This window comes from Tachysurus fulvidraco, chromosome 1, assembly GCF_022655615.1.
Source record: "Tachysurus fulvidraco isolate hzauxx_2018 chromosome 1, HZAU_PFXX_2.0, whole genome shotgun sequence".
Classification (NCBI taxonomy): Eukaryota; Metazoa; Chordata; class Actinopteri; order Siluriformes; family Bagridae; genus Tachysurus; species Tachysurus fulvidraco.
Window position 1 is genome coordinate 2,665,779 of NC_062518.1, and position 21,066 is coordinate 2,686,844.

The 21,066-nt window shown below is 43.1% G+C and overlaps 1 protein-coding gene across 2 annotated transcripts; it reads left to right on the forward strand.

Annotated features, from left to right (window-relative positions):
• The first annotated feature begins 11,903 nt into the window (after positions 1 to 11,903).
• Positions 11,904 to 21,045, forward strand: LOC113647416 (cartilage intermediate layer protein, nucleotide pyrophosphohydrolase). Of its 2 annotated transcripts, none has more exons than XM_047817157.1 (8): positions 11,904 to 12,048; positions 13,745 to 13,868; positions 15,527 to 15,805; positions 16,053 to 16,226; positions 16,613 to 16,927; positions 17,018 to 17,126; positions 17,468 to 17,625; positions 17,712 to 21,045. In XM_047817157.1, exons 2-8 carry the CDS (start codon positions 13,802 to 13,804, stop codon positions 20,075 to 20,077), a joined length of 3,468 nt encoding a protein of 1,155 aa, XP_047673113.1. In that variant the 5' UTR covers positions 11,904 to 12,048; positions 13,745 to 13,801; the 3' UTR covers positions 20,078 to 21,045. The 2 variants fall into 2 exon arrangements, with proteins under 2 accessions (XP_047673113.1, XP_047673123.1); XM_047817167.1 differs by having other exon boundaries at positions 11,912 to 12,048; positions 13,716 to 13,868.
• Positions 21,046 to 21,066: the final 21 nt, after the last annotated feature.

Consider the following 21,066-nt stretch of genomic DNA (forward strand, 5'->3'; position numbering starts at 1 on the left):
GGAACCGGACGTGTGGCCAGACTGAGTTCTAGACGGTGATGTAACGTTTTTAATCGATCGAAGCAGCCACACGTCTGCGTACGGCTTTAAACAGACGACCTCCTGTCTGAGTCCTTTAACGTTTTTATATATAATCTGCAAACACGTGTTGCGTTTGGGGCTCCGTGGAGATCCGAGGTCGAGGTGTACGAGGTCGTCTCTGATCAGAGTCGTATGTTACAGCTGTTTCTCTGGGAAGGGGCGAGAGTTCAGGAAGATTACACCATCTCAAACCCCAGATGTAGAGCAGATTGAACAAATGCACATCTCTCTCTCTCTCTCTCTCCTTTTTCACAGTGGCTCTGGCTCTAATAACCTTCAGACACGACCCTTCAGCGCACGGAGCAGCCACTGTGAAAAAGCCACTGTGAAAAAGATACCTTTCCTCTCTTCTTATTTTACACCGAGTCACAAGACATAAGATGAATATTACTGAATGAAAATGACTGACATTTTATTTTACACTAAATATTTACACCAAATCATCTGATTGATTTCAACAATCCCATCAAATCCAGTTCAGGATTTTGCCTTAAAAAAAAGAGCAGTTTTGAGTTTATTCCGTTAACTCTCTTAACCTGCGTAATGTTTAAGATGAGTTACGTCTTCGTGCTCGTGTGGGATCGTGTTAAACATTCATCCAAGATATTTTGTTCCTATTATTCATTTATTATATATTATTAACATATTAATAAAAAAATGGAAATAAAATCTGGCAAACGCTTTCAGCCCAACACGTGGAACAGATCCTTCGCCTTCATTCGGTAAATAACTCGTCCGATCAGGCGAATCTTTCTCCTGGGAATCTGGTGAAGATCTTTGTGAAGCCGTCGTCGGATTGTTTCGTTGATGAGGGAAGATAGATTGGACCCGAGAGACATCTTTTGCCTCTGGTACTCTTTTTCAACTCCTTCTTTTCACAGAGGATTGAAAGCTCCTCGTCCTCCTGCCTCACCGGGGAGTCGGCAGCTCGTCCATACGCCGCCGTCTTCTCGCCGTGCTAGAATGAAGACGGCGAATAAAAGGATTATCCATGCATAGTGTCAGCGCACCGTCCGGATTACTCGCCACTGACCCATGAAACGCAGACACAAGACCCGGTTCCGTCTTTACCGCCGCTGTAACTTCTAAGTGTCGTCGTTTTCAATCGGATTCACAACTGTTGCTTTGATCCACACCCACTCGCTCGTAACCGGCTCGGAAACAATCGCGGAAGGGAAGCTTGGGGGTTGTGGAACCCGGTCAAAGAGAGATACTTTATTCCTCCGTCTGAATCTCTAATTAGCGTGTAGTTTCTAATGCACTATACTTCAATACAGAAAGACACAAACAGCGTTTTTCAAATCAAAAGCCTCTTTAACGTCCTCGTTCATCCCATTCTGACCCTCTCACAGAGCAAGCAAAAAAAGAGAGAGAGAAAATGTAAGGCCTCATCTCACACACGGTTCACGTCTCATCCATCTTCCAGGCCACATGTTTTCAATCTCATGGGTCATTCTGTGAGCTTGTGTAATTTTAAAGCACCGATGCTGGACAAGCGTTCCCACACCACCCGGACACGCAGTGTGTGGAAATGTCCGGCGAGCCTTCGCCTTTACTTCAGGTGTTTATTAGAGTTTAGTCATCAGGGTGTTTATAATTATTGACTAATGTACTGTACTTTATCGTAACACTCATATTCTCAATCTGTTCCTTCAGGATTTTGGCTCTTTAAGACCAGATGCTCGGTTTTTTCTTACTGCTTTGTTTTTGTGGGAATTTCAATTTTATTTATTTGTTTATCGCTTTTAATAACCGACGTTGTCGCAAAGCAGCTTAACAGAAGTACTGTAAAGTTTAACATGAAGTTACTATTTATCTAGAACATCTATCCCAAGTCAGGGGGCACGGTGTCTCAAGCCCTATTCGGACGGGATTAGTTTTACGTGGGGACGTGGAGTAATGCAATTTTACCTCAGGACGTCTGTAATATTAATTGGCCAAATCGCACGGGACAATACATCTCAGTAAAACTAGCAGAAGTGGGAGGGGGAACTCGCTTTACGCACCACAGTAACCTCATTGTCGTCATGTGCGTATGACGTTGCTTCCGGTTATCACGTGCGCAAACAGACAACTTGGTGCCTCCATACTTGAAAAACGCGCCAACTTTTAAACAGGAAATGACGGAATTTTACCGTACATATTTACAGCGGGTCTATTCGGACGGGATTTGTATTACCTGAGGTAATTTTTCTGGACCTTTTTACAGAAGGTAAAAGTCGCCGTAATCTTTACTGACATTGTTCGTAATGATTACTGAGATGGCACATTCGGACGGGACTAAAATCACAGAGAAGCTCTGGTGATAATTACTTTACCCCCCACGTCCCCATGTAAAACTAATCCAGTCCGAATAGTGCTTTAGTGGTTAGCACGTTCGCCTCACACCGCTAGGGTCGGGGGATCGATTCCCGCCTCCACCTTGTGTGTGTGGAGTTTGCATGTTCTCCCCGTGCCTCGGGGGTTTCCTCCGGGTACTCCGGTTTCCTCCCCCGGTCCAAAGACATGCATGGTAGGTTGATTGGCATCTCTGGAAAATTGTCCGTAGTGTGTGAGTGTGTGAGTGAATGTAAATAATGGAAAATTTATTTATTTTACATAAGGTAACAAAATATATTAAATATCTATACATTAGCATTTGTATGGTATAGAAGGAGCTCTAGCAGGACTGTGAATGTGCCACAGAAAAGATATGAATAATTGACACTGCTTTAAGATTAATAAACCCTAATAGATTACTTCACTCTTTTCTCTGATGTTATAAACGTTTTTGTTTTGGTGCGTTGGGGTCGCGCTTGATTACCTCATCATGTGGTTTGGTTTCCTGAAACTCTGTTATTTTCTAAATAATAAGTGATTTTGTTTCATTTGAACGAAGTCACGAGCTCAACACTTTTTATACGAGTTGGCTCGTGTAGAAAAAAGCACTCATGAGAGCATGAAACCCTGACGTCACCACCGGAGAACTTCATCCTGCTTGTATTTTTGAGTAAACTAGAGGAAACGTTATCGATGTGTGTGTCGTCTCCCCTACTGTGTCCTAGCGAGTCATACTGGAAACAAGAGACTAATGAAGTGACACGATGCATATTTTATTACACTTTTTTATTGAATTAATCGCATGTGATTTATATAACGATGTTTTGTTAACGAGGCCCATGTTTGCTGTGTTACACGCTTCTCCACCCAGTGGAACCTTGTCCGTTATTTCATCACCCTTTTTTTTTTTAAAGCTGGGCTGGATGTACAGTTTGTGTAATATGGCTCACATGCAGACAGCTGAGATGTCAGCCTTTTGTTGAGAACCTGTGCTGTGGTGCAGAACATCTGAATCATCTCTTGGAGAACTGACAAAGGACACTGTGGCTTTGTGTGAGGACAGAGAGAGAGAGAGAGAGAGAGAGAGAGAGAGAGAGAGAGAGAGAGAGAGTTTAGATATGTAGATAGGGCTAGATCGATCTCGATTTGGCTCTCATCTCTCGCGCGCGTCTGTCTCTGCGAGATGTGTATAGCTATATCCTCTACACTAATATCTATTACTCTCTAGATGGGTCTCTCCCTTCTTCTACGAGAAAGTATCCATCTCTCTTTCGTTCTCTCGTTTATATCTACACGCTCTCTTTCGATCTCTCTCGCTTATAGCTTTCTCGCGCTCTCCCGCTAGCTCTGAGCGACATGTGCTCGTCGATCTCCTGCGCCGTCCGCGCGCGCGGTTTTCTCTCATTTGTGGCTAGCGCTCTATATGCGCGCGCGAGCGGCTCGCGCTCGCCGCTCTCGCTCTCTCCCCTCTCTCTGGGAGCCTCTTGTTTCTTGCTCAATACTCTCAGCTCCCCGCTACCTCTCTCATTTCAGCTTCTCTTCTCTCTATCTCTCATCTCTCTCTCTACTCTATCTATCTCTGTCGTATTGCAGCTATCTCTCTATTGTTGTCTCTCTTAGATCTCTTCTCTCGGCTCTCTCTATATCTCCCTACTCTCTATCAATGCAGACTCTTGCTACGCTATTTATCTTACCGCTACTCTGGTCTATAAACTACATCTCTCTTTCTTCTCTTTCTACGTACTCTCTCTTTGTTCTCTCATCTCTGTCGCTCTCTGTGTTCTCTCTCTCTCTGTCTTTACGCTCGCGTCGAGATCGCTCCCTCTCGCCTTCCGCGCGCGCTTTTGGTAGCTCTCTCCTGTTTTCTGTGCTCGCTCGCATTTCGCGACTTTCCTTACGATAGCGTCTCTCTCTCTGTGTTCGACGAGCGGTTTGCTTTTCTCTCTTTCTCTCTCTCTCTCCGCTCTCTATCTCTCTCTCTCTCTCGCTCTTCGCTCCCTTCGCTCTCTCTCGGTCTGTTCTCTTCGCCTTTCTGTCGCGCGCGCGCGCCCTTTCGCGGTGCCGCGAGCTTTTGTTCTCGCGCGCGCTCTCTGTTTTTTCTCTCGTCGCGCTCTCTCGCTCCTCGCTCTCGTCTCTACTTCGCGCTCAGCGTGCTCTTCGTCTCTCTCCTTTTTTCTCCTCTCTCGTTAGTCTCTGCTCAGAGTCGCTCTCTCTCTCTCTCTCTTTTTTCTCTCTCTCTCCCTCTCTCTCTCTCTCCATCTCTCTCTCTCTCTCTCTCGCTCGTCTCTCTCTAAAACTAGCGAGAGCGAGAGTATCTTCTGACACCATCATCACCTTAGAAAACATTTTGTAAGAATCTAAGTCTGATCCCTGGAGCCCAGTTCAGCCCTAGCTAAGCTCTTATGCTAGCTAACACTAACTCTGGCCAAGCCAAGCTATACCCTGTAGATAAACCTGAACCCTAACGCTATTTCAATCCAATTTCAGCCTCTCAGTGTTTAATGTTTGTGAGTCACAGTTTCAGAGCTCTGGTCTTGAGAAAGGACTAGTTTTTGCCAAACCTCATCTGAGCTCTAACCCTAGTGTAACCTAAGACTTTATGGAAAACCCTAAAGAATCTGTAACCGTGGAGTAACATCCAAAATCCTAAACTTTAGGCAAAAACTAGCATAACCCCAGCCTCATCTGAACCATTACCCTAGCATGACCCTAGCCTCAACATTTACCAAGGCTCAACCCTAACATCTTCATGCTAGATGAGTACAACTTTAAATCAATTCTGTTCCTTATCCTTGAAAAAATGTTGGTGTTAAATTTGTCCTGATGTTTTTTCTCCAATGGCATTCACTGTATCTCACTCATCTGAACTACCTCAGGTCACGGGGAGCCTGTGCCTATCTCAGGCATCATTGGGCATCGAGGCAGGATACACCCTAGATGGAGTGCCAACCCATCACAGGGCACACACACACTCTCATTCACACACACACTATGGACAATTTTCCAGAGATGCCAATCAACCTACCATGCATGTCTTTGGACCGGGGGAGGAAACCGGAGTACCCGGAGGAAACCCCCGAGGCACGGGGAGAACATGCAAACTCCACACACACAAGGTGGAGGCGGGAATCAAAGCCCCAACCCTGGAGGCGTGAGGCGAACGTGCTAACCACTAAGCCACCGTGTCCCCCCTTCCTGCACTGTATCATTTTATATATTTACCAATATTTCTAATTGATGATTAGGTTGAAAAAACCTAAGTAGTGGATTTAGCTGAACAATAAACTGATCTCCATCAGAAGATCCTGAACTTTTATGCTTTAGTATCTGACAGAACTGAAACCCTGAGATAGTCGGCCACTAACCCTTAAAGATGCCCCGCCACACGTATTTCATTACTTTTGTGGTAATGTCTGACGTTTACCATGGAGTCTGTAACATTTTTTTGTGGGAAAAATGACTTGATTACCTTGTTTCAAGCCATTCTAGTGTGGTATAGAAAGACTGCAGGAAGACTCGGCTCGATTTGCGCCAGTTGTCATGAATATTCAAATGAGCTATGCTGCTCGGCTCCGATTGGCTAACCGCTAGGATATGAGAGCATGACTATTCATTCACCCAGCGCAATAAGTAGCCTAGGCTAGAGGAACTTTGTTTACGATCACCTTGAATTGTGGCAGAATGGCTTCTACACAAGTCCGTTGACGTTCAGCCATCCTTGCTGTATAGGAAACTCACTGAGCTACACGAATTCTGTGGGCGTGGTCTCAAGTGGGAGAGCTCATGAATAGTAATGAGCTCGATCATTATGACGTCAGACTGACCAGCTTTTCCAACTGACCTGATTTCTCCCCTTATTTCTTTTAAGTGGCTAGAACTGACCGGGGAGGTACTGTAGCAGTTCGTTTTCACATTCACGACACAACACAAACACATATGGACCTAACACATATCAAAAAATACAAGTAAAAACGGTTTTGTGTGGAAGGGCACCTTTAAGGAGTCCCAGGTTTAAGGCCCAGTTCCAGGATCAACACTATATTGCATGTAATATCTGATAAACCACCTAAAATCTCAGTAAGATGTTTGTGGTTTCTGTAAGATGTTTCTGACTGGACTAGCATTCACTATGGTGGCGTCTTTCTTGTTTGATGAGAAAACCGTTCTTTGTTTCCAGGAATAAATATACTTCTCACCGGAGGAGAAAGGAAGACGGGAAGGTCTTGCGCTCCTCTTCTGTGAGTGTGCTGGCCCCCTAATGATCGAAGCAGAAGCCGTTTCTGCATACTTTCACTGCTGGAGTCATTATGCTGAGGTTCCCCACGGAGCCAATGCGCAACCACGGCCTCCAGATCAGAACGGTACAGTATGAACCCCACAGAATCCCTACATCTGCTAGAACACAAATTATATGAACTGTGATGCAGAAAAAAGCAAAAACAATTGAAACGAATCCTTCTGTCCAGTGGACGTTGTGTTTGCTTGTTCCTGCTGCCTTTTTTAAGAAATATCTGATGTGTTGATTCATTTGTTCATTCATCCTCAGTATCTGGTCCTGGTGGTGGATCCAGAGAGATCAGATTCCCTCACACCCCAAGGGGTAATTTACACTTGCCATTTCACCCACCACCGTGTTTTTTGGGACGTGGGAGTAAACCAGGCAATCTGGTGGATATGGAGTAGAACATGCACTGGAACCTCACACAGACCCATAAAACAACAACATCTGAACATCTAATAGTGCTTCAGTTTGCACTCCGTAACAGGAAACAAGGCAAAATACACACCGGACGCATCTTATCGCCTGGTATTTCATGTTTATGGGCCATTTGAGCATTCCAGGTACTGCATGTTGTAAGAACTGCTTATGTTATATAATCATCCTAAACAGCTTGCTGTAATGAAAAATGTATTTCAACATTTCAAAAACCTGGGGGACACAGTGGCTTAGTGGTTAGCACGTTCGCCTCACACCTCCAGGGTTGGGGGTTCGATTCCCGCCTCTGCCTTGTGTTTGTGGAGTTTGCATGTTCTCCCCGTGCCTCGGGGGTTTCCGCCGGGTACTCCGGTTTCCTCCCCCGGTCCAAAGACATGCATGGTAGGTTGATTGGCATCTCTGGAAAATTGTCCGTAGTGTGTGTGTGTGTGTGAATGAGAGTGTGTGTGTGCCCTGTGATGGGTTGGCACTCCGTCCAGGGTGTATCCTGCCTTGATGCCCGATAATGCCTGAGATAGGCACAGGCTCCCCGTGACCCGAGAAGTTCGGATAAGCGGTAGGAAATGAATGAATGAATTTCAGAAACCTCAGATAAAATCATTGCATTCTCATGAGTCAAATTACTGGTAAGTCTTCAACTGTTTCTGCCAATTTTGGAATAGCTCCATTAGAGGTCCTATTTCCGACCGCTTGTGTAATTTTATCTCTCATAACTTTTGCGTTCTGTGATGACGGATGAACGGATTTGGGTCAAAGGCACCAAACTGGAGAATAACTAGCAAGCTTTTAAAAACAAATACTATTATTATTATCTGCTGTGATTTACTGATGAGATTATACTGATTTCAGTTTTTTTAAGTGGCTGTGGGAAGTTTGCCCCCCAGTAGCACCTCCACTCTTCTGTGAAGGATTTCACTAGATATTAGCATGTGGCTGTGGGGATTTGTGTTCATTCATTCAGACACTGAGGTTAAGTGAGAAGGTATGGGGTGCAGTTCAAATAACTCACACCGTGTCTTCATGGAGCTCAGGGGCTTCGAGCAGTGTCGGAGACTCTTGGTTCCAGTGAAGGGGGAACTGTAAAGCTTCAGCATACAGTACAGAGACATTCTCTAAAATTGTGAGCTTCTGACTTTACTACAAAAGGTTTGGGGAAGAACCAGATATGGGTGTGATGGTCAGGGGTGCACAAACTTTTATATATAGCTATACATTTACCAGATGCTCTTATCCAGAGTAAATTGCATTTTATCTCGTTCTTATACATCTGAGCAATTGAGGGTTAAGGGCCTTGCTCAGGGGCCCAGCAGTGGCAGGCTGGTGGACATAGGAATCGAACCCACAACCACATCTCTGCATACCTAGTAAACAAGATGAACAATAGACAAATATTAAATAGACAAATATCTTATCCACAAAGGGCCGGTGTGGGTTCAGGTTTTTATTCCAACCAATCAGAAGCCACACCTGATTCCATCTGTTTGCTTGGTTGGAATGAAAACCTGCACCTACACCAACCCTTTGTGGCTACGACTGAAAATGGCTGCAACAGTGAGATGAATATAAAATCATGTATTTGGTTTATTTGGTATTTGAGAGCAAAGACATTGGCCGATCACGAGTGTCTGAGACGACCCATGACTCCCCAGTCACTAATCACATAGTTGATCAAAGTTCAGAGTTTCTGCAGAGCATTCATTTACAAAAACCATTCAATCTGCACGTTTCATTAGATAGCAAACTGACTGCTTAACCTCTCCTTCCAGCTCAAAATAAATGAACATCATGGGCGAAAAATAAGTGACATGTGACCGGCTCTTCTATTTGCTCTCGGTTGCTGTGCCTGTGTTTACGTACAGAGGAAACAGTAATGAATGCTGTTATTTATGTTTGTGTAAAAGCCTTCATTGCTTAGTAACCAGTGTTGTATAAAGTACTAGAAAGCAATACTTGAGTAAAAAGTATAAGTATCGTACTAGAAAAAAGACTTTGGTAGAAGTGAAAGTCGCCTTTTAGAATATTACTCAAGTAAAAGTCTTAAAGTATCTGATATTTACTGTACTTAAGTATCAAAAGTCATTTTCTAATATTTACTGTACTTAAGTATCAGAAGTAAAAAGTAATATTTCAGTGATTTTCGGTAGGTATAAGATTCACTTCATCCGTTAGGAAGAATCTTTCATTCCAATGTACAGAAACATTTCTTGCAAATACGGCCACGTGTGTATAACGTTATCTTCTTCACCCTGTTCACCACTATCGTCGGGGTGGTCGTCTACGACAGGGGCTACCAATCCGCGGCTCTTGAACCGTATGCGGCTCTTTGCCCGGTTTCACGCGGCTCTTGCGTTCATATCGAAGTTTGTATTTGTGTCTTTTTATTGTGTGTGTTCGCTTCGCTTGAGTTCAATACGATATTTCTGTCAAACACGCATGTGAGTGGGATGAAAATACCTCAAAGTTTCCCAGTAGGAGCAAGATCATTTGAGTAAACAATTTGTGTCAAGTTCACTCTAAAATTGGCAGGGGGAAAAAAGGTGATGTTCATGTGTGCCCATGTGTATGATGTGGCTCTTTGTGGTAACACAGTAAAAAAATGTGGCTCTTGGTCTCTGACCGGTTGGCCACCCCTGGTCTACGATAACAGGAGGTCCTCCAGTAGGTGCTTCCATGGCGGTTTCAGTTACGCTGAAATAGAGCGTGCGGAGCTGCGTGATGCAATCTGTATTAATTTGTAGTAACAAGTAACGAAGACGCTTAGTGGAAATACAACGGAGTAAAAGTATAAATTTTATCTAGGAAATGTAGTGGAGTCAAAGTGAAAGTTGACAAATTTAAATAGCGAAGTAAAGTACAGATACGTGAAATTTCTACTTAAGTACGGTAACGAAGTATTTGTACTCCGTTACATTACAACACTGTTAGTAACCAAGCTCATTTTCTGTCCTGTAGACTTTAGGTGCAGTTTGAGCAGGTGTAGGTGTATTTTACACCACCGTCTACAATAGCGTACAGTACAAGCCCACTTCAACAGTAATTCAGAGCGAAAGCAGCGTCTGAATCTTTTCACGATTACACAAGCGAGCGTAATCGCCTGACGTCTGTCTGCTGCAGTAAAACTCCCTTGTTATTATCTACCTGTAATCCTGAGTTTCGAGCTATAAACCAAACACTTTTCCTGAACTCCGAGTTCCAACCACAAACCGTTTCCTGATCCTTTTTCTAAATGAATGACCTCAGACTTCCCCACACGAGCGCTGCAGGAAATGCAATAACGGCTGGCTGGTAAACATGAGATAAGTTTGGATTTGTTTTCCAAGCAGACTCGCAAGTCTGCCGTGCGGCGCATTTACCCCATTATGCAAACCTCATTGATCAGCGTTCGTTCATATTTCTGTATTAATTTAATGGAAGTCTTTTACATTCTTTCTTTTTTTTTAATTCATATGTGTACTTTTAGTCAAATATCTTACAGATATGAATGAACCAAAATACATTTCTCTTTTTTTAAGCTGGAAAACTAACTTTAATACTGCAAAAAAATGACGTTTACTATGGATATTGTCAGATTTAGACAATGCGATTTATTTCTAGAGGTTTCTTATTCATTTCAAGCTCGACAGTTTATCCAAGCTTCTCGGGTCACGGGGAGCCTGTGCCTATCTCAGGCGTCATTGGGCATCGAGGCAGGATACACCCTGGACGGAGTGCCAACCCATCACAGGACACAGACACACACTCTCATTCACTCACACACACACACTACGGACAATTTTTCCAGAGATGCCAATCAACCTACCATGCATGTCTTTGGACCAGAGGAGAAAACCGGAGTACCCGGAGGAAACCCCCGAGGCACGGGGAGAACATGCAAACTCCACACACACAAGGCGGAGGCGGGAATCGAACCCCCGACCCTGGAGGTGTGAGGCGAACGTGCCAACCATTAAGCCACCGTGCATATTATCATATAATAATCTAAAATGACCTGTAGACTGGAGTTCATCACTTAGATCAGTGCGTGTAGTGATGCTTGTTAATATAATCCTGGATCTCCAGAATCTCCAGACCAGGATCGTGTTTGAGGTTTCTTTTGTGTCAATCAATTTCTTTTGTTTATTTTTCCTTCTTCTTCTTTTTCTTCTCTTTCTCCGCTATCATAACCGTTAGATAATTTGTAATAAACCTAACGGCTCGGAGCGGAAGCTTTAAAACACCATGAGAAAGACTTATGTTGGTGTAAAGTAGCTCATGGCATGTGATGTTCTTCATCATCATCATCATCATCATCATCCTGCTGTGTAACCCTGCCTTTTAATTCGCCTAATGAGGAGATGTCAGTGGTGGTGACTCGGAGGAATCTCGGATGTGTTATTCCATGAAGTCGTTCTTAAGAACAGCCTTTGGCCACCTCCGGTCTCCATCTGGTTGTGTTTTATATCGTTATCTCTAATGAACCAACCGACAAGCAACAAACCGAGTGAGATCTTCAGATACTTAAGATATGCAACCAGAGATTCATGCAAAAAGCAAAACAACAACAACAAAAAAAACCACAACATTTGTGTTCCCTTTTGTCTCTTTATAACGAAAGCACAAAAGGTTGAACAGCTGCTCAATGCTCAATGCACTCCCGACGTTTTTGTTGAACGAATTTACATTTCCCATTTTACAAGAGGAAGATGAGTGGAACCTTGCGTTCACAAACACAGCTACTGAAGCTGAATTAACACTTCTCAATGAGAGAGAGAGAGAGAGACTCGTTTGTGTGGTTTCCTCATGCACTCATCTGGTTTCCTGACTGTGGCGTGAGGCCGAGCCCACAAGTCAAGCATGAGCTATATAAGAGACGGCAGAACACCACAAGTACACACACACACACCGTTTCTGCTGTTCTTCGTGCTTCACTTCTGTGGACCTCTTTGATCTGGGTAAGAGAGCCATCTTCATTTCTCCTTCATGACTTTATAACTCTACGCCTTGTGATTTTTCACTTCTCGTTACTTGTTCGTCGTGTATTCGATAGTTTCACATTAATCACCTTAAGTTTAACTGAAAACTCTCCTACTGGTGACCTCAGTAAAGCATTTACGGTGTTAGATTAAAAAGCATTTACCATATTTACCGTTACAGCTACTGTAGCGGCGTTATGTATGTTAAGTGTTTGTCAGTCTCCGTTGACTGTACAGTATAACGGCTTCTACATCCAGCTAAAAAAAACACCGGTGTACCATTTGAGATGATACGACGCTTCTAACAGCCATGTACTAGACACTAGAGAACGTTGTAAGTATGTAGTATGCCCATTTGGGATGACGCTTGATCTCGCGTGGTTTTTGTTCCAAATGTAGTGTCAGATTTTTGTTCTTGGCTGACAGGAAGCTGATCTGGGCTTCTGCTGCTATATCCTCTCCAAGCTTGCTGTGTTAAATGCTTTTCTGCTCATCTCCTTCTGAACACTTTCATCGACAAGGCGTTTCCTCTCACAGACCTCCTTCCCGCTCCCTTTCTATAAGCCGTAAGCTCTTAAGAAAATATCCGATTATCTTGATGTGTACATCAACACGACTGGCTGTTGAGCTCACTGCAGTTGTTCAGCTGTATGTTTGTGGTGATCGAGAACGCTGTTACTGTAAGACGCCGTATTACCACTTGTTTTGTTTCATTTGTGTCCTTTAACTGAAAACAGAGAGTCAACTGCAAAACCTAAACTCCATATGTTCCCAAACCTTCGACTGGCAAAGAGATTGTGTTGCATGTTCACATTTTTATGTTCCCCTGATACACACTGATGACTTTTACAGATGTGAAATGGAAACATAAAAATGCTCTTTAGATGTTGGCTAAAAACACCAGAACTTTTTTTTACCAGTTGCTTTAATAAATATGCCTAGCATCACGACAAATTATTACACATTTATACCTGTATAGCCTCAAATTACTTGGGGAATCGATTGTGGATTCTACTAGAGCAAGTTAGGGCCTTTTTACACCTGGTCACTTCGTGTGTGTTCTCTGATCCCATATCTATCTGATTTGTTAAAACTGTTCCATTTACATTAGGCCACATAAACGTGTCTTGGCGAATCGGATATCGATGCGATCTTTCTACTCCCGCCCAAAATGCTAATACATTTTACCTCATTTCCGGGGTAACTGAAATGAAACACACTTTGGTTTATGCGGTTTTCAGAACACGATCAAAAAGAAGACGTAAAAACTGGTTACGACGTTTATGCTACAAAAAACAGCGTTTACTGTATTTGAGCTGGCGGCAGCAGCACGTTTTAAACCCAGACGAGACGCCTGGGTGAAAGATCACCTGCGAGTGACGTACTTCCGTTTGGGAGGAGTATAGCGCTGACGTATGTGGCTTGAACAACCACATTCATTTACACCTGTCCAGTTTCATCTGAAACGAATCCCAGACCACCTCCTGAAGGGGTTTGTACCATCGGATTTATATCCGTCTCCAAAACGTTTCAGAGGGCATTTAGACCTGTTTTTTTTTTTTTTTTTTACCATCGGATAGCTATCAGATCACAGAAAACACACAGGAAGTGACCAATTCTCTAACTAATGTTTTTCTGACTTCTAGAAATTCCGGGTCAAGATTATTATATATAGCGTAAAGAGGAGAAAAGCTCATCGACTGAGGTTAAAGACCATCGGAAGAGACTCGGGATGGCGTACAAGCTACCGGAGTTCGTTCTTCTTCTCCTCTTTGGAATTTCCACCACCTTCACTCAAGGTTTGTGTCTCTAGCCTTTTCATTTCACCTCATTTGCAATGTTCACATTTAAAGTAGCATCCTAATACCCATCTTAATTATTCTGTCCTGAGACTTTTTTAAATTCTTTATAACCACAGTATTTATTCACATCGTACATCTACGGCAAAACCGCTCAGCCTGGAAACTCAATCTTCTTTGTCAAACTGTCAAATCCTTTTAGTTTATAGCTTTAATGTTAAATTATTCATGGTAGAAGTGCTAATGGGACTTTACCAGCTGTTTTTTGGTTCCCATCCACCCATTCCTCTGTGAGGATGATAAATAGCCTCCGTTTTATGTTTCCTCTCAGAAGCCGAGCTTGATTAGAAGTTATGCGTGTAAGCCAGAGGCTATGAGCCACCTGTCATCAATTGGCCACACGTTACTGAGAGCACCGAGGCAAGTCATGCCAGTATCATGTTCCTGTGATGAACGTGGAACATATGCAGGCTCGGATAATACGAGGTCAAATTCTGTTCAACCGTGTGAACGAAGGCCGAATCGTGTTAGTTTACGATTATCAAAACATGTAAATGAAACTTGGCCAAGCTTTAGCGGTGAGAACTTTGTTCAGGAAGGAGACTGATCGCTAACAGATGAGTGAAAATTACACAGGAGTTAAAGTAAAAAAAAAAAAAAAAACCTGATTTACATCATTTGTTTGGATCAGGGCTGAAACATTTATATTCATGTATAACAATCTCACCATGTTCTGACTACATAAAAATAGAGATAGAAAATTGTTCCACAATTAGTTCGAGTTGATTTTCCTCCAGCAATTGTGTTCGGTACATTTATAATTTAAGGGAGATATAAATATATATATATATAAAAAGGGGGGGTAGACAGAGACAGAGGGAGACAGCGAGAAAGAGGGAAGAGAGGGGGGACAGAGAGAGAGCAAGGGACACAGACAGAGGGAGATAGCAAGAAAGAGGGAAGGGGGGGTCAGAGAGAGGGGGGGCAGAGAAAGAGCAGTTACATACTTTAAATGTAATACAAAACACAGTTTTCCTGTAAAATTTGTCGACATCTTAACTACACTTCACATCTACAACTTTATTAGAAGGCCAGATGTGTGTTGTAGACAAAAGGAACATCTTGAGCTGAAGCTACACTTTGCTTTCTGTAAAAGATGTTTATAAAAGTCTATTTTATTCAAATGGTAAAGACCACTAAAAGGCTCAATTTCTCTACAGGATCCATGAAGCACAATCCAGAAGTATTCCATAGGGACAGTATTAACTGTCCCTATTAATCCGTGGGATGTGGTAGCTCAGTGGTTAAGGTGGTGTTTGACTACTGATCGGAAGGTCATTGGTTCGAATCCCAGGGTCCACTAAGTTGCCACTGCAGGGCCCCTGAGCAAGGCCCTTAACCCTCAATTGCTCAGGTGTATAAACTGAAATAAAAAATGTAAGTCACTCTGGATAAGAGCGTCTGCTAAATGCTGTAAATGTATTAATAATACCTAATTATACAAAACCTTCATAAGAGTGAACAGAATTAAGCGTATTCACACAGGGTGTAATCAACATAGACATCATGTCTATGAAAATGTTCCTTTACAGTTCAAATGTAAATATAAACATAAATATTGAATGTGTGCTGCATCTCCTCCACCCCCATGTTCGCAGTTTATACAAATGACTATGAGTGGACGACTTGGTTCAACGTCGATCACCCCGGAGGGAAGGGAGATTACGAACAGCTGGATGCGATTCGTTTCTATTACCGAGCTCGTGTGTGTGATTCCCCACGGATGCTGGAAGCTCGTACTACAGACTGGATACCAGCTCACAGAACTGGAGAGAGAGTGCACACTGAGCCCACTGTGGGTTTCTGGTGCATCAATTCAGAACAACCTGAAGGAAAGAACTGCTCCAATTATGCGGTCCGTTTCCTTTGCCCAAGAGGTAAGATTTATGCAATGGATATTTATTATCCAACAGATTTTGCTGAGTGACATTTTCATCACCAACCAGAAAGATTGCAGCATGTTGGGTGGTTGGATTAAAAATATTCAGTATAATGGTTTAATGCTTCACTGGCTTCGAAATTGCAAAATGATCAAAAGGAAATACAGCTAGTGGGTGGTGTTGGGGGGGTGGTGGTTTGCGGCTGACACAAAACCCAATTAGAAAACTTCCTCTTGGCTTTTAGACACAAAGTCTGAACCCCAAGGTGTGTGGAGTCAGTGGTCAGACTGGACCCCATGTTCTGCACAATGTGGCCAGGATGCATCCCAGATCCGCTCCAGAACCTGTACAACCCAATCTAGGAAGTGCAACGGTCTAAAGATGGAGAGCAGACAATGCAGAGGACCCACTTGTTCAGGTGATGTTGAGTTTCCATGTCATTGGATGACCTTGGGACACTCAAAGATAAGTTTTTTGTTCTTGTGACCAAGAATTAGTTATGTTCCGGTCCTCTTTTTAGAAGACTAACCAACAGTTACAATAACCAGACTAGCCACTTTACAGAGATGTTTTTGTAAGTGAGGAAACTTATTTAGCTGCAATCTTAACCATCCTTACTGCTACCACCCAAGTCCATCCATCCATCCATCCGCTTATCCGGGGCCGGGTCACGGGGGCAGCAGTCTAAGCAGGGATGCCCAGACTTCCCTCTCCCCAGATACTTCCTACCACCCAAGTCATAAACAGTATTGTTTAATTTTTCTAAAAAGCTCCTAAAATTCTCATTCTCTTACGTTGGTTTAGGGTGTAATCTGCAGTGTGTTATGGGCAAGGCAAACACAGACTGCAGTGCTTGCATGTGTGAGGATCACACAGTGCTTGGATCAGTTCGTCGTGCTGGAGGTCTCCCGGCTCCTGGGGCAGCCGTTCTCCTTTCAGGCAGAAGCCCTAAACTTCTGACAATTTCTGACCACAACGGACACTTCCGTGTACCGGGGATCTGCTCAGACGGCAACACTACACTGCTGATCAAGCTGCAGGGCCACATGCGTCAGGAAATTGTCATGCCGCTGAGCCCCGAGCCCACAACTGTACTTCATGTGAAGTTAGAGAGAGCAAGTAAGGATCCAACATAGATCAAAATGAACTTAAACGTAGTGCTAATTTCAAGTGGAGAAAAATAATTATTCAACTTTGTATCTTCCTCAGAAAACCTGTATGTGGAAAAGAACCCAGAGTCAAAAGCGAGGAGACAGGGTCAGACAGCTGCCTTCTGCTGCAAGGTTACTGGTTCACCTGAACCTAATGACTACCAATGGTAAGATGTAAATAAGATTCTGTAGTAAATGTTCAAATGCAATAACATACACACAGCTATTCAATAGAAGAAAAATAAGAGTTCCTCAAGGGTATTCTAGCGCAACACCTGTCTGATCTGATGATTAATCAAAAATCACAAGTGTTGCTATTTAAATATTCAATAAAATGTGTAAAATAAATTTAAAAACTTACCTTTTGATGTCATATTTTTCCACCAGCAGAGTAAATAAATATCAGTAATCGCCCATTGCTCTCTACAATTTTTGTAGAATACATAGCCTTTTGCTTTACTGTGAACCAACTTCCACTTGTACAATCAAAAACTCTGCTTAATTCCAGGTTTCACAACGGAACTCTGCTTGACAAGAGCATATATCACTATGACAAGACATTGGTTTTGAGGAACCTAAGAAAGGATCAGGCTGGAGAGTACTACTGCAGAGCAAGCAGTGAGAATGGTTCTATTAAATCCAAGCCAGCTACTCTCTCAGTCATAGGTAAGCTTTTCATTAAACTTAACATAAAAATTTACTACTTGGTTATGACCATTTTGTTAACGTTGGAATTGTTTTCTATCTAAAAGGTCAGGCTGAGCCTTCGTGCAACCCGAACCCTGAACCCAACTTGATCCGTGTGCCTCATGACTGCTTCCAGAACCTGACAAACTCCTTCTACTATGATGTAGGAAGATGCCCCATAGTAACATGTACTGGACAGCTAGACAATGGTATTCGCTGCAAAGACTCCATATCTTTCTGTTGTGGGGTGTCCAAAATGGAAGAGAGACAGATAACATGCCAAGGCTACGAGTTACCTACTATGGTGGTCACTCAGTGTGGCTGCAAAAAATGTGTGGAAACAAAGGCAACAGTTCGTGGACGTGCCATTGCAGCGGATACAGGAGAGCCCTTGAGGTTTGGACACATCTACATGAACGGAGCAAGGATTAGCCGAACAGGATACAAGGGTACTTTCTCTATCCAAGTTCCCACGGATACCGAAAGGCTGGTTCTAACTTTTGTAGACAACATGCAAAAGTTTGTGAACACTACTAAAGTACTGTTGTTCAACAGTAGAGGTGGAGCCGTGTACCACGAGATCAAACTGCTGAGGAAAAAACCTCCTGTTACCTTAAGCTCAACCGCTACAAACAAACTACAGCTTGGAGAACTACAGGAAGAGAAACCCATGGCTGAGATTGAAATTCCACCCAACTCTTTTTACAAGCAAAATGGAGAGGTATATGTTGGTAATGTAAAGGCCAGCGTTACCTTCGTAGACCCAAGAGAGGTATCCACAGCAGCAGCTGCTCAAAGTGACCTCAACTTTGTAGGCACTGAAGGCGATACCCTCCCCTTGAGAACTTATGGCATGTTCTCTGTTGACTTCAGGGATGAGTCAGATAGTGAGTCGCTAAATGCCGGAAAAGTAAAAGTTCGACTCGATGCGGCCCAAGTCAAGATGCCGGAACATCTGGAGACAATGAAGCTGTGGTCCCTCAACCCTGAGACTGGTCTTTGGGAAGAAGAAGGACAGCTTCATATGGAGATAAAACAGCGAAGAAAGCGAGAAGAAAGGACTTTCCTCGTAGGAAACATGGAAATTCGAGAGAGAAGGTTGTTTAACTTGGACGTCCCTGAGAACAGAAGATGCTATGTTAAAGTACGAGCTTTCCGTAGTGAGCGATTTATACCAAGTGAGCAGGTTGAGAGTGTTGTGATTACTCTGATCAATATGGAGCCTACAGCAGGTTTCGCCAGCAACCCTCGTGCATGGGGCAGGTTTGATAGTGTCATCACTGGTCCTAATGGGGCATGTCTGCCTGCTTTCTGTGATGACGAAAAAGCAGATGCTTACTCTGGTTATGTCATGGCAAACCTCGGAGGGGAAGAACTCGATGCAGTAGCTTCAGCACCAAAATTAAATCCCAATGTCATTGGTGTTCCTCAACCCTATCTGAACAAACTGAATTACAGAAGAACAGATCACGATGATCCCAGGATTAAGAAGACGGCATTCAGTATCAACATAGCAAAACCCAGCCCAAACGCAGCTGAAGAAGCAAACGGTCCAATTTATCCGTTTGAAAAAATGAAAGAGTGCGAAGAAGCTCCATTTAACGCACCTCACTTTCGCTTTTCAAGAGTTGAAGGAGATCGCTATGACTACAACACGGTTCCTTTTAACGAGGACGATCCAATGAGTTGGACAGAAGACTATTTGAGTTGGTGGCCAAAACCAACGGAATACAGAGCTTGCTATATTAAAGTAAAAATCAACGGCCCGCATGAAATCAACGTTCGTTCTCGCAACATGGGAGGCACCCACCCGAGAACAGTTGGCCAACTGTATGGACTTCGCGATACCCGTAGTATCCGAGACAGGGTGCAGTCCAGTGTCTCAGCAGTCTGTTTAGAGTTCAAATGCAGTGGCATGCTCTATGATCAAGACAGAGTGGATCGCACCCTAGTGAAGGTGATCCCACAAGGTAGTTGCAAGAGAGAGAGTGTGAATAGTATGCTACAAGAGTACTTGGTCAACCATCTTCCACTGGCCGTCAACAATGACACCAGTGAATTCACCATGCTTGCCCCACTGGACCCTCTGGGCCATAATTACGGTATCTACACGGTTACTGACCAAGACCCTCGTACAGCAAAAGAGATAGCACTTGGGCGCTGTTTTGAGGGTACATCAGATGGGACATCAAGAGTAATGAAGAGCAATGATGGTGTGGCATTAATCTTCACTTGTGGCGATAAAGAGGTCACCAAACAGAGCGTGTTCCAGCAACTCCAGAACGCTCCAGGCCGGGCCATAGCAGGGACTACTCGTCCAGGGAGAGGCAACCGAAGGCAGAGGGGAGACTCCTCAGCTGCCCTCCGTAGTAGCCAGAGAAGAAGTACCCGCAATCCCAACAGACGATCCCAAACCACACGCAACTCATAATGAATGTTTAATGAAAATAGTCCGGAGAGGACATCCAGGGATGGTCTCCATACCACCTAACTGGTGCGAAAAGTCTATGAGCATATTCATAAATGAAACTGTTTTTAAACTTTAATGTGTAAGGGTTTTAACTGAACCTGTTATTTTTTTTCAACAATTTTCCCTGCTCCAAACATGTTCCCCCAATCCCCCCACTCCTCAACAGATAAATCTGGAGCTAAAGTGGGTATGTAATGACAGTTTGAGGAATAATGTTGACCAGTAACAATTAAGCAGCTCCTCCACCCCAGTTCACAAATAATTTGGTAAATGAGGCATTTTGAAACAGCTATCTTAAGTTTATGCCTTAACACTTACCTGTACTGTGATAGTTACTACTTGAAATTGTAAATAACGGGATATTTATTTCATACACCATGATAAATAACCAGAAATCCTAATGTTTGTGTATTTGACTCACACTACGTTTTCCAAAAGAATCCTTTTTGATCAATAATTTTTATTAAATTACATCCTTAAAAAAAAAAAAAAAAAACACTGTGGCGTCTCGTCATGGGTCGCTTTCTTAAACATTTTCGCGAAGCGTGTTTTTTCCCCCAAACGGTTAGAAGGATAAACCCTCAAAACAAAAGGAAAACCTCAAATATTGAATGAGAGCAAATATGTTTCTGTACTGTCTTCCTTCTCCCTGATACAAAGCTGCTAAAGCTACAACAAAAGTCCCACGGTCCAGCACTAGAAATTTAAACCTACCAGTATTTGCGCAAAGTAAACATTTGAATGGAAAAATAATAATAATAATAATAATTTTCAGAACAATTTAATACACAGGAAATGCTGCTTTCAAATTGTACTTACGTGTTTTTTTCTGCTTCTCCGTCATTTACACTAAAAAAATAAGTGTACCTACAACCGGTGCTCCTTATTGTAGTGTCTGCTGTAAATGCACTGACATGTTAAGGACAAAACGTTGTTGAATGATGTGCATC

Excerpts from the sequence above, each read along its gene's own strand:
- LOC113647416 (XM_047817157.1), top strand. The coding sequence starts at position 13,802 with ATGGCGTACAAGCTACCGGAGTTCGTTCTTCTTCTCCTCTTTGGAATT. Across the intron at positions 13,869-15,526 it reads TTCCACCACCTTCACTCAAG|TTTATACAAATGACTATGAG; the intron begins GTTTGTGTCTCT and ends CCATGTTCGCAG. Across the intron at positions 17,127-17,467 it reads GAACCTAATGACTACCAATG|GTTTCACAACGGAACTCTGC; the intron begins GTAAGATGTAAA and ends GCTTAATTCCAG.